Genomic DNA, 17,997 nt, shown 5'->3' with positions numbered 1-17,997 from the left:
TTGGAGAGTACCCCAAACCCTATGGTGGCTACAGAGTGACCACATACCTCCTCAAAAACTAAAAACTAAAAACCCCTAGGTTGCTTAAGAGAGGAAAAGATCTTCCAGAAATAGTTCAGATCACCTTTGAAGTCTCAAGCCACTCCTGGAAGTTGCCCCGAGGGCTTTTCTCTTGGATTCCTGAAAATATTCCTTCCCTGGGGGTGTCTAGCTGGGTGGGAGTTCAGGCCTGAAGAGCACTCCCTACTTCCACCACCCCAGGGATTGTTGCTGTGGGCTTTCCAATGGCCCTAGTAGGACCTCCAGATTCCTAGAGGCTCCTAAAGATCTGCCCTTCCAAAATAATAAAGCCCCTCCCATCACCATTCAAGTTCTTTCTTGTCTAAGACTGTTTCTGTGACTCTTCAACTAGTGGCAAATGCACTGGTCCCCTAATTTACTTCAGACAGCTGAGGTCCAGCTGGACCACATGTGCAGAACAGATACTGGGAGGAAGCTCCAAACAAGGGGGTTATAAGGTTCCTGCTCTCAGGTGCCTGAGAATGAAGTCAGAGCTGCCCAGCATACAACCTCAGGCCTGACTACTCTACCAAATGGCCTCCCTAAAGCCTCACTCATACCTGCTTGCTCTGTTCTCTCTCCCTTTCTGCAAACAGACAAAATGCAGTGGGCCTCCCTCCTGCTGCTGGCAGGGCTCTGCTCCTTCTCCCAGGCCCAGTATGATGAAGATCCCCACTGGTGGTTCCACTACCTCCGCAGCCAGCAGTCCACCTACTACGATCCCTATGACCCTTACCCTTATGAGCCCTATGAGCCTTATCCCTATGGGGTAGAGGAAGGTCCAGCCTACGCCTATGGCTCTCCATCCCCACCAGAGCCCCGCGATTGCCCTCACGAGTGTGACTGCCCGCCCAACTTTCCCACAGCCATGTACTGTGATAACCGCAACCTTAAGTACCTGCCCTTCGTCCCCTCTCGAATGAAGTATGTCTACTTCCAGAACAACCAGATCTCCTCCATCCAGGAAGGTGTCTTCGACAATGCCACTGGGCTGCTCTGGATTGCCCTCCATGGCAACCAGATCACTAGCGATAAGGTGGGGAAGAGGGTCTTCTCCAAGCTGAAGCACCTGGAGAGGCTGTATATGGACCACAACAACTTGACCCGGATGCCAGGTCCACTGCCTCGATCCCTGAGGGAGCTCCATCTTGACCACAACCAGATCTCCCGGGTCCCCAGCAATGCTCTGGAGGGGCTGGAGAACCTCACAGCCTTGTACCTCCAACACAACGAAATCCAGGAAGTGGGGAGTGCAATGAAGGGCCTCCGATCATTGATCTTGCTGGACCTGAGTTACAACCACCTTCGAAGGGTGCCTGATGGGCTGCCTTTGGCACTTGAGCAGCTGTATCTGGAGCACAACAACGTCTACAGTGTCCCTGACAGCTATTTCCGGGGCTCACCCAAGCTGCTGTATGTGCGGCTGTCCCACAACAGCCTGACCAACAGTGGGCTGGCCTCCAACACCTTCAACTCCAGCAGCCTCCTTGAGCTCGACCTCTCCTACAATCAGTTGCAGAAGATTCCCCCAGTCAACACCAACCTGGAGAACCTCTACCTCCAAGGCAATAGGATCAATGGTGAGACCTTAAGAGGGGAGGGAGCAGCTATATGCTGCATGGGAAAGACCCTATTGGGAATACCAAAGAAAGAGAAAACCAAGACACATGCCTGCACTGGAGGCACAAAACAGCACACACTTAAACAGAGGTGTTAAGAAAACTCAGTGGGAAGTGAGTTGGTCTGGGAGAAGACTTCCCAAGAGAGGTAAGTTTCAGTCTAGGTCCTGAGAGATAAGTGGGCATGGATGAGAAGCAAACAGGACAGAGCCATTCTGAGAAGGAGGATAGCCACAAACAAAGGAACTAGTTATTTAACAGGTCACCAGGAAGGGACAGCCAGGAACTCACATGTCTGAGAAGAGAGAGTCATGTGTGTAGGAGCAGTGAAAGATGAGTTTGAAGAGGCTTGGTGAACGGAGAGTGAGGGATTTCAGCTTGACTTCTAGGGAGGAAGGTAGGGTGCTAAGAACTGCAGAGTCTGTACTTCCTTACTGACCCAGAAGAGGATGATCTGTTTCCACACCGTCCCCTCCTGCCTCTATAGCCTGGCCTTGTGTTGGGGTGTTTATTTTTCAAACATAACAGCTGGTGGGGGAAAATGTGCAGCCTCTCAGAGCTCAATGTGGTACTTGTTCTGGTCAGTTCTCCCTGGAGTACAAGGAGCCCTTGGTGGCAGGGCAGAGATCCTTCCTAGGATAGCACCACAGAGCCTTGGGGGAAAGGGTGTGCAGGGCTTTTTATCTTCCAAGCACTTCCCTGTAAATGCCTAAAGGAACCACAAGGGCTGCCTCTCTGCCTCCAAGAACTAAAATATTCATTTCCGATGGAATTAGCTAGGTTGCTCTTTAGCTCCCTTCCCCTCTCAGAGTTTTGTTTTCCAAATGTACTGACATTACCCCAGGGTCTCTGATGTCTTTATCCCAGCTGGAATGTACTGAGCCAGCATTTAACCTCCCTTCTTGTGGCAGCAAAGTCCTCCTCTCTCTGGGGAAAGGGGGACTCATTAATGACCGCCAGCAAAGGGCTTTGAAGCAGGCCCTGCTGAGAGTGAACAGCAGCATCAAAGCCCACAAGGGACGGTGTCATAGGCCTCTCCCTCTCAATCCTCTTCCTCTGTGTGTGTTCAGAGTGCAGATCAGTCACTTGGCAGATGTTAACGAGCTGGACAGCCCTCCCTGAGTGATGGAAGCCCCAACCCCAGAGGACAACAGGGATGGGCAGTCTGGTCCTCAAGCTAGAAGTGCAAGACACGATGTACAGTCCGAGCTGTTTTTATTTAAAGCCTCTCTTTCTTTGGAGTCATCTCCGTCCTAAGTTTCTTTCTTTCCTTCTTTCCTTCCTTCCTTCCTCTCTTTCTTTCTTTCTTCTTCAAGGCATCTCTAAGATGATACGTTCTGCAGAGGGTTAAACATTTACTCACAGCTGCCTATCATCCCACCTAGAAGTCACCACTCCTCACCTGCCACCCACTCTGATTTCAGGAGGACTGTCACATCAGAAATATATAAATATAGCGTATGCCATGCTTCATCAAAGTTTGACCCTGAAATGTGACGGTAAAGAGCTGCTGTCACAGGGGAGGAAACATTAGTTATTGCCTCACTGTGCAGAGAAATGTGGGGGTGGGAAAGGCTTCATCTTAGAATCTTCTCCCCTCTCTGCCTCCATTCAAACCATACCTGCTGTTCAAATATGAGGTGGTCCATCTCTCCCCAAAAGCTCTTCTGAAAATTAAGTTACTTAAGTAAAGTGTCCTAACATCATGCAAGACAGTTCTTCCATAAGCCAAACCCCAAAAAGCATCTACCCCACATCGCTTCTTCTGCAATTTAAGCCAGATCCCTTTAGTTGTCATTCAGTCCTTGTCTGATTCTTCTCTTTAGGCAAAATAACACCAACTCCTTATTTGTCTTAAACTACTGAATTAATACATGTAAAGTGCTTGGCTTGGCATGTAATTACATGATACTTATTACTATTAATAAGTATCATTTTTTTTCTCATTGCCAACTTTGATGTCAACAGACACAGCTTTTTGCATTGCAAACCAAACTCACTGCCATAGAGTTGTTTCCTACTCATAGTGACCCCCATTGGGTTTCCAAGGCAGTAAATCTTTACAGAAGTAGATTGACCCATATTCCTTCTGTGGAGCAGCTCGTGGATTTGAACTGCCAACCTTCTAGTGAACAATCAAATGCTTTAGGCACTGCGCCACCAGAGCTCCTTTTTGCATCGCAAACACAGAGACAGAGAGAAGGCAAGTCTCAAAGTCATCCAGACTGTGTAGTGTAAGCCCTTCCTATCAAAGGACCTAGAACTGGGAGGGAGTCCTTGAGGGGGTGGTGCAAATGGTTAGCAAGCTCAGCTGCCAACCCAAAGGCTAGAATCCACCCAGAGATGCCTCAGAAGAAAAGTCTGGTGATCTACTTCCAAAACACCAGCCACTGAAAACCCCACAGAGCACAGTCCTCCTCTGACACTCATGGGGTCACCATGAGTCAGAATTAACTTGATGGCAACTGGAAGAACCGGGCATCTCTGGCTGGGAATGGTGAGGAATCCCTCTCTGATTTAGACCACTGGCCAGAATTACAGCTCCCCAAGCTCAGCCCTCACTGCTGGGGCAAATGTGAGGATGTTTCCCTGCACAGCAAGTTGGAGACTTGGGGGAGTAGAGGGAAGATGAAGGTGGGATTGAAGCAACTTTCTGAAGGAGGAACTAAAAGAACAGGAACTAAGGGGCATGTAGGGGGATAAGGCATGGTCTGCTCCTTCCCCCTTCCTTCATCTATCTGTCCCTCAGTTTTTCCAGCCTGGCAACAGCAAGGGAACAACACAGCTCAGAATGTTATTCTGAGGCTCTGGGATCCAGGGGAGCAGGGCGGGTACACCAGGAGGAATTTGGAAAGACTTATGTCAGTATTTAATCTAGGCTGGAAAATATTCTCCAGTGCTTCCAAACAGAAGCCTGGTCCTATGCATGAGCCCGGGCAAGGCTCACGGAGCTAATGGCAGCAGCGTATGGATAGAATCTATGAACACTGGGTATCTAGCTGCCCACAAGGGCACCCTGTGATGTATATACACACAGTGGGGATCCAGGAGTGAGAAGAGAGTCTCCAGGCTGGGTTAGAGAATCTCTCACTGAACTTCGAGCTCAGGCTCAAACAGGGTTGGAAGCAATATTTAAGCAGGGCCACTTCATTCCTTTTCCAAGATGCCATAGGCCTAGTCCCTGACCTCAGCTCTGCCCTCAAACTCCCCGCACAGAAGCCATTTTATCTCTGCCCTGTGACCAGAAAGGAAACATAAGCATTCCAGAACTTTTAAACCACTTTGAATACTTTCCAAAGAATGGTATTTCCCAGTCTCCCCCACCTCTTTCCAGTATCTAATTATTCTTTGGGCCTGAATATTCTGTCTTCTAGTTGACTACAAGGTACTGTGTTGCAACTTCACCTTCATCTCATCTTGGTGAGCTCTTAATAGAGACAGAAAACAACTGAACTCCCCTGTAGTAAATGTTTTTCTTTTCTGAATAATTAATGGTAATTTTAAAACATTTTCTTATCCACCTATTCAAGCTCTCCACTCTGTTTTCTTTGGAACCTATATTTTCACACCCATAACCTCTCTCAAGGAGTGCTGCTGGCACAATGGTTAAGCACTCACCTGACAACCGAAAGGTTGGTGGTTTGCACCCAGCCAGGGGCTCCATGGGACAAACACCTGGCAATCTGCTTCTGTAAAGATTACAGCTTAGGAGGCTGATAGGGCAGTTCCACTCTGTCCCGTGGGGTTACCATGAGTTGCAATCAATATAACAGCACCTAACAACAACTACCTCCCCCACATGGGTCCTCCACAGTCACCCCAGGAAGAGAATCAGAACAGCCTCCTACTGCCCAGCTCCACACTGAAACACAACTGCTAACCACTGCTGCAAGCTGAGGAATGCCTCTGGTGGAAGCAAAAACAAGCTGCAGCCCCCACCCTGCCCAAGAGTCACAGCTGCTAGGGACGTAGACAGGCATGATTCCACCCTCAAGACTCTGTAACTTCTTCCAAACCCACTCTGTAGAAAAAGACAAGAATTTTCCCAAAACTCTCACTTACCACATTGAAGGCACCTCTTAGCAGTTTCAGCAGCTTTTCAATGGTTACTTCTGATGTTCCTGCTAGTATTTTAGCTAAGTTCTTGGCTTTTTTTGTTGTCGTTGTTGTTTTTAACTTTTATTGTGATTTGGGTGAAAGCTTACAGAGCAAATTCATCTTCCATACAGCAGTTCATGTACACTTTGTGTCATGACATTGACTGTAATCTCCCACAGTGCAACAGTTCTCCTCCCACTTCCTCCCCATAGCAACCTCTTCCCTGTGTCCTTCCCTCCTATGCACTCCTAACCTCCCCCCAGCTGTCTCCCTGTATATACACAGCCCTTCTATTCTCCCATGATTGATCTCTTCAAGGAGTATATCTACCTAATGTAAATGTTCAGCTCATATGCCTGTCTTTTATTTGGCTGGAAGCCACAGGAGTGGGTTCAATTCCAGACCTGAAGGGCATTCAGGGGCCACAGTCTCAGTGGTTCTACCAGACTTTATCAGACCAGCAAACCTGGTCCTTTTTTTTTTCTCCAAATGATTTTGTTTTGTTCCACATTGTTTTCCCATTCTGTGGAAGATCTCCTACAGAGATCCCCCTCCAAGTGGTTGACAGTGGTAGCCGGGCACCATCTAGTTCTTCTGGTCTCATAGTCGTATAGGCTGAGGATTGCATGGTGTACCAGTCCCTTGGACTAATTGTTTCTGTGGGTCTTTGGTTTTCTTCATTCTTCTTTGCTCTGGACAAGGAGAGACCCATCGTTGCATCTAGACGGCTGCTTGAAAACTTTTAAGATTCCAGACACAACTCGCCTAAGTTCTTGATTTTTTCCTTAAGAAGTTACCTACCCAGTAGACTTGAGACAGAGGTGGTTGATTGGACCAAGAGGAGAACTAGTTTGTTCAAATGAGGACAACCAGAGGGAGAACAGGGTGAACTGCAGTAGAAAGGTTTCTTCCAATACCAGAAAGAACTATTTTATCTGTTAAGATTGCACGGATTAAGGGAAAAAAAATCTTCAAAAACGGGCACTCCTTTGAAGATCTAAGAAAGGAGGCAGAACGCAATTCCATTAAATGCAGGAGGCAGGGAGATTACTTATGTGATTTTTGAGGTCCGGAGCCCAAGTACGCTCTGAATTGCCAGTCTCTTTAACCTCAAAGCCTTGCTCACTCCTTTGGTAGCACTCAGTGGAATGGAGACATGCAACCTCCTCAAAGCTCTGGCACTCAAAGACACTTGTCTCTCAGCCTGGGCTTCCTCTCTTTTAATTTCCTGCCACTTTCTCTATCTACAAAGTGGCAGGAGATGTTCAAGATTCAAGCCCCTCCATTTCCCCAGTCTCTTCTTGTTGTTGTTGTTGTTATTATTTGCCGTGGAGTCGGCCCCGACTCATAGCGACCCCTCCTTGGGTTTCCGAGGCAGCATCACTACGGAAGTAGGATTGCCCAACCTTCCTTCCGAGGAGTGGCTGGTGGGTTTGAACCGCCAGCCTTCTGGTTAGCAGTCAAGTGCCTTAGGCACTATGCTACCAGAGCTCAAACCCAGTCTCTTCTTAGAAATCAATAAAAGTACGCACAACTGCTATGGTTGATCTTTGGCTACCCTCTGCTGCACCCTGCTGGCTGTAGATGGGGTTGGGGGGGAGCAGGTCCCGGCTGGAAAGACACTCAAGGGCATTTAAGGTGGGGCAATCTACTTCCGTAGTGATACTGCCTCGGAAACCCAAGGAGGGGTCACTGTGAGTCATGAGTCGGTCTGACTCCACCGCACATAACAACAACAACGACAGAGTAATGTACGGATTGGGGCCGAGGTTAAAAGGCGGAGCTGACTAAGCAGGCAGAGCTCCCTCACTAACCCTAGTTCTGCCCCCTAGGGGTGCATATAGGTATGACTCCAATCCCGGAAAATGCCTGCCCCCCGCGAGTTCCACCCTTGCTTAAGGAGTATTTCTGTAAGCAGCTTCTCAGAGGCTGTTGGGCCTCGCTACTAATCCAGATCCCTGATCTGCGCTTCTCCCCACCCACCCCGCCCCTTCTGTCTCCACAGAGTTCTCCATCAGCAGCTTCTGCACCGTGGTGGACGTCATGAACTTCTCCAAGCTGCAAGTGCTGCGCCTGGACGGAAACGAGATACAGCGCAGCGCGGTGCCGGCGGATGCGCCCCTCTGCCTGCGCGTCGCCAGTCTCATTGAGATCTGAGTAGCCCTCGCACTGAGCGCGGGCCAGAGAGCCCACACGGCCCCGTTGCATTTGGCTTGATGGTTCGGTTTGGCTTTTGCTGGAAGGTCTGGAATAGACCATGTGACAAAACTCCACAGGCTCCCCCTCTTTATTCTTCTTACCTTAGTCAGGGCTAGGTGGGATCAAGGAATAGGCAGCCTTCTGCTGAGGGAACCGGGCAGAAGCTCTCTCTTTTCTGGGGGCAGACGTGTGGTGGAAGGAGTAATGTCTGGAGGGCCCAACCCCAGAAATCCCACTAGCCATAAATTCTTCCCAATAATCTGGCGTCGTGGAACTTTAAATGTTACTGGGGCTGTAGTACCTAACTGTTCTTTGCTAACAATCGCTGACCGTTTCTGTGATCAGCTTCACGGCTCTCCCCACATGCTGGGCTGGTGGTGCAGTTCTTCTGGGCTCCCTCTCATTGCTCCTCAGAATATACCTCTTGCCCAGCTGCCTCCTCCTAAGTGCACCTCACCCACTCAAACTTCCAAAAGTCGCCTCTTCTGTGACTTGGGCAGAGGCAGGAGATCCCAAGGCATGTGGGCACTCAGCCAGAGACCTATGCAGAGAAACCCCATTTTTGTATGAGGTTGAAAGGTACCAACAGTCACCTCTATACCTCCCTAACCTCACTCTTTGAAAGCCACTAGATTGGATGTCACCTGCATGATGATAATATTCATGGCCTGATGTGTGATCTAAGCCAACCTTAGGCTTTGATAAATTCATGAGGCTATATTCTCCCATCTGGGCAGCTCTTTGAACATGGATCAGACTTCGAAAGAGGAGAGGCCAGCTTCGCTTGTCATCAGTATCCATAGTTCAGGCAAGCACACCTCCAATTGGCTGACCTGAGGAAGCAGCCCAGGAGTTTCATATTTGCCAGCATTCACTCTGCATTTCCAAAAGCACCCTCAAAGGTGGAGGCTATGAGGTTTTTCAAACATGAACAAGTAGTTTGTCCTCTCCTTTTATCCAAGCAGAGAGCTCCTATCTTCCAATGGGAGAGACAGGGCTCAACCAGCCCTGGACCTGCCTGCTGGCTCAAAGCAGGAGGGTATGGTTAATCAATGTTAAGTAATTTGTCCTAAGACCAGAGAGAAAGTACTAGCTCTGACTGGGCATGCTCACTGGGGCTTGCGAAGCCCAGACCCGGCACTCAGTCTTGCCTGGGCTGGGCATGAGCCCTCTGCTCTCCCATCTCTGAGCTGCACCCTCAGTACTGAAGCTGCTTGCTGCTTTATAGCTGGAATGGAAAGTAATTACTTCTATCCTTTTTTGAGAGGTAATGTTGCCTGGAGCCTAACCCACCTGCTTTTTTGGACACTGATGGGATGGAGCCACCTGGGCAGCCAGGGACAAGGACAGGTTGAGGAGCATTGGCCTGAGTCTGGTCCCGGCCTAGCTTACCTTATGTCCCTGACACCATATATGCTTTGGAACAGCTTCCCTGAGAAGGGTGTGGGGAATACTTGGACTATGTTCTTGGCTCCAGACCCTGAAATCCACAAAAGCCAAACCAGCTCATTTCAACAAATGAGCTCTGACACAAGGGCGAAGGCTGCCCTCTGCTTTAGGGCTCTTCAGAAAGCGTCTGCATGTGAACACCATCATGTCCCTATACAGCATCCTCATTACAGGAAAAGCATGAATGGTGGCTAACCTGACCAATAAAGGTATTTTACGATTGCACTGGAAGAATGGAGTCATTTAAGGCAGGACTACCCACTGCCGTCAAGTTGATTCCAACTCATAGCGACCGTACAGGTCAGAGTAGAACCGCCCGTAGGGTTTCCTAGGCTATATAAATCTTTATGGAAGCAGTCTCCTGCAGAGTAGCTGGTAGCTTCCAACCACTCCCTTTCTGTTAGCAGCCCAGTGCTTAGCCACTGTGCCACCAGGGCTCCTTAAGGCAGAACTACAGAAGGGTTAAGGAGCCTTGGTGGCACAAAGGCTAAACACTCAGCTGCTAATCGAAAGGTTGGTGGTTCAAACTCACCCAGCATCTCCCCAGGAGAAAGACTAGCAGTTTGCTCCCATAAAGATGACAGCCCAGGAAACCCTGTGAGGCAATTCTACTCTGTCACATGGGGCCACTATGAGTTGAAAATTGATTTGACGGCACCAAACAACAAAACTAACAGGTAGATTACTTTAGAGGGGAATCTAATGAGGTCACAGAGGCTTCGAATTTAAAGAGCCCACTTTTTCATCCACTCTGCTCCGGCAGATGTGACTAAGGGGTAAAAAAATGAAATGAAAAATAAATAACCTGTATAAAAGCTCTCAAGGCAATTGGATCGCAATCCTTTCTTGATCAGTTAAGCTGACATTTAACAAACTTTGTGCTCTGGAAGTTCTTTAAATCTAACTTCAATGCCAGTTCTCACACATTCCCTTCCATTTGGGCTCCTAAGGATAAAGAACTGAATTGCTGTTGTTTTGTTTTGGGTTGTTTTCCTTTTTTCAATCATTTTAACATTTTTCTCCATCATCTTCCTTCCTCAAAATTTGGAGATCAAGTGCTTCCTGGGTATTGTTATCTTAACTGCTCCTGCCCCCTAGTGGCAACTGAGCAGAACTGAGAGCTGCCAAGCACAGGCCAGGAAGGAGGAAGTGTCCTGCCATCCATATGCTCTTTCGTTCATCCTCTCAATGCACATTCCTTTGTGTGTCAGATGCTGCGCTAGGTGCTTAGCAAATGTGATACAAATTAGAAGTGCAGATTAGACTTGTGCTCTCAGGATGACAATAACTGATATTTAATGAGCCCTACTAATACATGCCATTAAGGAGCTCAGGTAGAGTAGTGGTAAGGCATTTGGCTACTAACAAAAGGTCAGTGGTTTGAACTCATCAGCCACTCTGTGAAGAAAGATGAGGCAGTCTGCTTCCATAAAGATTTACAACCTTGGAAACCCAGTGAGGGTAATTATGAGTCAGAATAGACTCAATGGCAATGCATTTGGTTTTGGTGAGTTTAATACATGCCATTGGCAGCCGTGGTGGCACAGTGGTTAGAGCACTTGCCAGCTAATTGAAAGGTGGGTGGTTTGAATCCACCAATGGCTCCATGGGAGAAAGATGTAGCAGTCTTCTTTGTAAAAATCAGTCTTGGAAAACCTGTGGGGGCAGTTCTACTCTATCCTAAAAAAAAAGAAAAATCAAACTCAGTGCTGTAGAGTCGGATCCGACTCATAGCAACCCCTCCTTGGGTTTCCAAGGCAGTATCACCGCAGAAGTAGATTGCCCAATCTTCCTTCCGAGGAGTGGCTGATGGGTTTGAACTACCAGGCTTCTAGTTAGCAGTCAATTGCCTTAGGCACTATGCCACCAGAGAGGATCTCTATGAGTTGGAATTGACACAACAACAACAATGCATGCCAAATTCTGTGCCAAGAGTGTTGCAAGTGGCACACACCATCTTAAACCAAAGTAAACTAGTTTGATTATAATTCTCTGGAGCAAAAGTTAGGCAGGAATGTGAGTGTGTGAAAAGATCAGAAAGGAGCTGTAACTTCAACCACAGGCCTCTCTCAAGGACAGCACGTAAGCATATCTGCCTCGGTGCTCCAACAGAGACGCCACATGAAGGAGGTGGAGGCATGGACACAGGCTGGGAACTATCCAGCTACAAGGAGGAATCCTCTGCATCTCCATTTTGCTTCTTAGAAGCTCCCGTGGATATCCCAAGTGGGACAGAGCAGAGAAGAGTCTGGACCCAGGCCCAGCTCCGTTGCAACCTTTCCTCTTTCAAAATCCAGTGTTTCATGAAGAGGCTAGCAGGCGTGGACTTTCTCCCAGACTGGGTTCTCACTCCCTTTTTATTTTTAAGCCACTGTTTGTTGAATATTTATTATGCGATAAGGGCTTTACTTATGTGACCCATTTAAAATTTCTGACCATTCTCTGCCATCATCACACCCCTAAGTCCTATCAAGTTGACTCCCACTCACGGTGACCTCATGTGTGTCAGAGTAGAATTTTGCACCGTATGATTTTCAATGGCTGATTTTTTTTGGAAGTAGATCTCCATGTCTTTCTTCTGACTTGCCTCTGGGTAGATTCAAACTGCCAACCTTTTAGTTAGTAGCCAAGTACTTAATTGTTTGTACCACTCAGGGACTCTTCTATGTCATAAAAACCCAAAACCAAACCCATTGCTTTCCGGTCAACTCCAACTCACATTGACCCTATAGGACATAACAGAACTGCCCCATAGGGTTTCCAAGGCTGTAATCTTTAAGGAAGCAGACTGCAACATCTCTCTTTCAAGGAGAGTAGCTTGGTGGGCTCCAACTGCCAACCTTTTACACAGAAGCCAAGCACTTAACCACTGTGCCACAGGGCTCTTACACTATTTCTACTATGCTATCCTAAAGATCTTTGTGTTACTAATTCAAGCAGAATTACTGGAGAATGGGGGAGACTTGGTAGGAGATAGGGTGTGGTAAGTGGAGGGAGATTGTTTTTACTTCTTTTCAGCAGATCTAAATCCATTTTGCTAGCATTCACAGTCCCTTTACGAATTCGACAATTCAAATTCACTCTAAGTCAATAAATATTTACTGAGTGCCACTAGGCAGGCAATGGCGACACTGCAGAGAACAAAAGCAAGCAGTCCCTGCCCTTGAGGGGTGTCTTAGTTCTCTAGTGCTGCTATTCTAGAAATACCACAAGTGGATGGTTTTAACAAACAGAAATTCATTTTCTCACTGTTTAGGAGGCTAGAAGTCTGAATTCAGGCTCTAGGGAAGGCTTTCTGTCTCTGCTGGCTCTAAGGGAAGATCCCTGCCTCTTCTGAGCTTCTGTTGTTCAGCAATCTTCATGTGGCTTGGCATCTATCTTCCTCCGTTCCTGCTTTTGTTTGCTGCTTGCATAATCTGCTTTTATATCTATAAAAAAAGGTTGATTTAAGACACACCCTACACTTGTTGTTATGTGCCATCAAGTCGGATCTGACTCATAGCAACCCCTCCTTGGATTTCTGAGGCAGTATCACCATGGAAGTAGACTGCCCAACCTCCCTTCTGAGCAGTGGCTGGTGGGTTTGAACCACCAGCCTTCTGATTAGTAGTCAAGTGCCTTAGGCACTATGCTACCAGAGCTTCTACACCCTACACTAATACCACCTAATTAACACAACTTAAAAAAAAAAAACGCATTCCCAAATGGGATTATAACCACAGGTATAGGGGTTAGGATTTACAACATATATTTCTGAGGGACACAATTCAATACATAGCAGGGGGTTTATAGTCTAGTGCCATGATAGACATTGAATAAGACAATCAGAGGATCACATTTTTACAAAACGAGGATGAGAACAAGAGCACAGGCCTCCACGAGGATTACCAAAGTAGCCTGGCCTAGGTTGAAGGTTTCAGGATGGATGCTATAAGTTGTCTAGATGAAGAGATGGGGAGTGGTCCAGGCAGAGACAACAAAAACTCCAAAAACCAAACCCACTGCTATCAAGTCTATTCTGACTCATAGTGACCCCCACTGGGTTTCCAAGGCTGTAAATCTTGAAGGAAGTAGATTGCCCTCATCTTCCTCCAGCAAAGCAGCTGGTGGGGTTAAATCACTGACCTGGTTAGCACCCAAATGCCTTACTCACTATGCCACCAGAGACAATAGCATGTGTAAAAGTTTGTGCAGAAGGAAGTCCAGAGCTTCCCAGGTTCTGAAAGACAGTGAAATGGCTGGAGCACAGACAATGAGACAGAGAAACTCAAATGATAAGGCTGGAGTATTAGGCAGGGGTCAAACCACTCACTACCTTTATACTCTTACTTCAGACACAAGTACCAAGAAACTTAACTACCCCCATCCCAAACCCCATGCCCAAGGACCTGCCGTATATGCAGGCAGTCTCACAGTTCTGTCTTCTAGTCACTAGTGAGCAGCATCTCCCCTCACACTATCAAAGCCTTTTCCAAAACCCTTCATGGTTTCAGTGGATGCCCACCATCTCCCAACCTGCTCTGGTCAGCCAGGAGCCCCATTGGACACTGAATAAAAGTCAGGGCACCAGAAGGCATGGTGTGACCAGGTGGTCTTCACTCTTATATGCAGTAGACCTTTTGGCAGTCTGGTCAAACCTATGGACCTCTTCTCAGAATATTTTAAAGGCATAAAATAAAATATATAGAATCACAAAGCAAATGAACTACATTAAAACACGGTTATGGCAATATGAAAAAGATAAATTTGTTATATAGTAAATAATATATGTGCTTCTTTATTAATCCATCAACTAACAAGATCTAGCAATAGATCTAATAACTACCATCATTTTAAAGTACTAATGAGCATAAATACCAAAACCAAACCAAACTCACTGCTGTCAAGTCATATCCGACTCATAGAGAACCCTCCTTGGGTCTCTAAGGCAGTATCACTACAGAAGTAGATTGCCCAGTCTTCCTTCCAAGCAATGGCTGGTGGGTTTGAACTGCCAGTGTCTGGTTAGCAGCCAAATGCCTTAGACACTACACCACCAGAGCTCCCAATGAGCGTAAATGGCATTTAGAAATACTTTCAATAATTTTGGTAGCATAGCACCTTAGGTATTTGGCTGCTAACCAGAAGGCTGGTGGTTCAAACACACAAGCCACTCCTTGGAAGGAAGGTTGGGCGATCTACTTCTGTAGTGATACCACCTCAGAAACCCAAAGAGGAGTCGCTATGAGTTGGATCCAACTCCACAGCAGTGAGTGAGTTCCTTCGAGAACCCATGAAGCAGTTCAATGCCAATGCCACATGAGGTGAATGGACAAAATATTTCTTCATTTTTGGAAAGAGGGAGAAATGATGAGAGCTGGGATGGCCAGCAAAGACTGCAGGAGCAGCTCCAAGCACCCTCTTCCTAGAGTCAAGGTCCACAACTGAAGTATGTCATCAAGAGACTCAAAACCCTGCATAGGTCTTCTCAAACTCTCCTGGAAAATTCTCTGCCTCAAACAGGCATATGGAAGTTGGTAGACATGACACCATCACTAGCTGAAACTCTGGATGACCCAGGTAGGTCACCTTTATGTGCCCGAAGGCAGTAAACACGTTGCTTAATGCATGATTGCCCGAGTTTCCAGAGCAGCAATCCTTCCTGGAAACTAGGCCACTCCCTGGGGACAGAACCTACACATGGTGTGAGAAGGACTGACACAATCAACTGAACTTAGTCGTTGGATGCTGCGTGCATCAGAAGAAGGAGGGAAACTAGCATAGAAAGGTTGAAATAGACAAAAGAACCAAAGCAGACCTTGTGAACCTCACTGGGCTCCAACAGGAGTTGCAACCAATAAAGATAAATGAGATGTGCCCACCTACTCATCCAGGTTGCCAGTTACACTTAGAGGAGAAAGGACAAAATTACAGTTGACCCAATTTAGGAAATAATAATGGAAAGTGGATCAGAGTCTCAAGAGTAGATGATGAGAAGACCTCCTAGATAAACAAAATCATTGGAAAGCAAGTGGGGTCAATCTGGAACCTCCTTGAAAGCCACCCAAAGCAGAGAACAAGCAGCCTCAGCCTTGTATTCAGTCCCCAAATATCCATGTCTCCTCCAGTGTCATAGAAAGCCACAAGTCTTGACAAAACAACTGTGGAGATAGGCTGGGACAATAACAGATTCATGCCATCGGCGCCAGGCTTAGTCCACTGTTCGAGAGCTGGATTTGAGACATACAAAAGCCAACAATGGCAATTTGCACAAGAAAGTGTAGGAAGAGTTATTGCACAGAAGAAACCAGAAAACTCAAGTCTTAAAGTAGAGCCAGATATACATGGCCAAAATGTCAGGGTCTGAGCAGCTCCAAGCCCAGGCCTAAAGGTAAGTTAGGATGAGGGAGATGGGTATCATTATGGCAACATGAGAGTGGATCTGGTACAGACCTGATGACTTCTGCTCAGTGTGAGGGTCAGGTGGTGTTTATTGGCCCATTCCCACATATGAAGTTTCTCAGTTCACAGATATCTTAGAAGTATGAAAAGTATCTCTCATTGGCCTCAAAAATCAAAATTATAACACATTTCAATAGATATGCATGTATTTATGGGAGCTCTGGTGGCATAGTGCCTAAGGCATGTGACTGCTAACCAGAAAGCTGGTAGTTCAAACCCACCAGCCACTCCTTGGAAGGAAGGTTGGGCAATCTACTTCCGTAGAGATACTGCCTCAGAAACCCAAGGAGGGGTCTCTATGAGTTGGATCTGACTCCATGGCAGTGGTTGCATTGCATTTGCATTGCATGTATTTATGGGACCATAAGACAAAATATTTAAAAACATTTGTGCCCTAAGAAGTACAAATCAACACAACCAAAGACCATTTAGAGTCAGCCCACCAGATAGAGAGAGGGGTTGTGTCAATTAGGGTTCTTAGAGTGCAGGCAAAAGAAACTTGAATTTAAGTAGAAGTGGAATTCATTTATTTGTTTATTTGTTTGTTTTTTAAAGAGAGAGGTGAAATGGGGCAGCTCACAGAATCTCTCCCAGGGCTCTGGAACCAGAATGAAGGGTGAACAGCCAGAAACAATGCCCAAGGTCATGCTCATGAAGACACCATCACCACTGTCTTTGGACATAGACACTTGAACTGACACAACCAGTGCCACCAATACTGGCCAAGGATGCTTTGTGAGAGCTACTGCTGTTCCTGCCTATGGCATCTGGATATAGCTGCCGTTACTGCCCACCCTCAGAAGAGTGGACTCTGCAAGGCCTCTGCTTTTTTGTGCCACTAACTTTCCATTCAAAGTCAACTAGCAGAACCAAATCATGTGCCAGTGACCTACCATAAGGGAGGCTGCAAAAGCCAACATGCAGCAATCACATCATCAAAAGTAAAAATTAGCCAGACGAACTAGATGGTACCTGGCTACCACTGTCAACCACTCAGAAAGGGATCAGTGCAGGAGATCCTGAATAGTATGGGAGAACAACGTGGAACAAAACTCAAAATCATAGAGACCAGGCTTGCTTCACTGATAGGTACTGGTGAAACCCCCAAGACTATGGCCCCTAGTCACCCTTCGGTCCAGGAATTGAACTCACTCCAGTGGCTTCCAGCCAAACAACAGCCAGGAATATATGGTGAACATTTATACTAGAAGTTGGACAATCTACTTCCTTAGTGATACTGCCTCGGAAACCCAAGGAGGGGTCACTATGAGTCGGGTCTGACTCAATGGCACATAACAGGTACACTCCTTAGCACAATCAACCATGGAAGAACAGATGTTTGTCAGGGACATGGGGATGGAACACTGGCAAGCAGTAAGGCCCAGGTACCATAGTGAACCTGCCAGGTTCTGCTAGATGATGCCCTGACAAAAATAGCCAAGTAAATTAAAAAAACAAAAACAAATACACGGTTCCTAAGAGCTACAGATTTCTGGGCCAGTATAAATAGAAGGCATATTTTTTCATTTTTAAAATTAATTATGAAATTTTTACACCACCAACAAGGCATAGAAAGCAATGTAGCAAAGACCCAGTATTTACCACCCAGATTTAGCAAAGTTTGCTACATTTGCTTTACATAAATTTTTAAGAAAATAAAACTGCAATAACATTTTAAATCCTCCTTTTACCTCTTCCAGACCGCATTCCTCCCCCTTCCTCTCAAGAGGTAAGATTTCTTCTGAGGCATGTGTTTTTTATTTACTTTTATTACAAATTTATATAGCCATAAACTATACAGAGAGTTGGTTTGTATCTCTAAGCATTACACAATGTCATCTACAGTGTAGTAAACTATCTGGTATGGCTTTTCTAGCCATAAGTCTTTGTAAACTCCATGGTGGAATTTGCTCTCTCTTTGAGCAACTGAGGAGCTCCTGACTGTTAAAGTTATCCACCTGGGGTATTTCTGTTGAGAGTGGCACAAAGCAGTCTTCTGGGAAGTTCTCTCACGTGTATAGAATTCTGATGTTGGGATCAGTTAGTTGGCCACTCTGCCAGGCTCAAAAGAAGCCCTCTTAGAGGCAGAAGAAGTCTCTCTGACTGCTGGCTGAGAAAGACGTGCTGCTGA

At 46.6% G+C, this 17,997-nt stretch overlaps 1 protein-coding gene across 1 annotated transcript; it reads left to right on the top strand.

The window, feature by feature from the left end:
- Positions 1-661: 661 nt before the first annotated feature.
- FMOD (fibromodulin) lies at positions 662-7,934 on the top strand. The gene is made up of 2 exons (XM_007941161.2): positions 662-1,640; positions 7,783-7,934. The coding sequence occupies exons 1-2, from the start codon at positions 662-664 to the stop codon at positions 7,932-7,934; spliced, it is 1,131 nt and encodes a 376-aa protein (XP_007939352.1).
- Positions 7,935-17,997: the final 10,063 nt, after the last annotated feature.

This window comes from Orycteropus afer, unplaced genomic scaffold (assembly GCF_000298275.1).
Source record: "Orycteropus afer afer isolate SDZICR_OR568_19922 unplaced genomic scaffold, OryAfe1.0 scaffold00075, whole genome shotgun sequence".
Taxonomy (NCBI): domain Eukaryota; kingdom Metazoa; phylum Chordata; class Mammalia; order Tubulidentata; family Orycteropodidae; genus Orycteropus; species Orycteropus afer.
Note: the sequence above shows the minus strand (reverse complement) of the source record. Positions and strands in the feature narration are given on the sequence as shown.

What these genes read in the sequence shown, in the direction of transcription:
- FMOD (XM_007941161.2), top strand. Translation starts at nt 662, where the DNA reads ATGCAGTGGGCCTCCCTCCTGCTGCTGGCAGGGCTCTGCTCCTTCTCC. An exon ending in CCAAGGCAATAGGATCAATG is followed by an intron (nt 1,641 to 7,782) that starts GTGAGACCTTAA and finishes CTGTCTCCACAG; the next exon opens with AGTTCTCCATCAGCAGCTTC.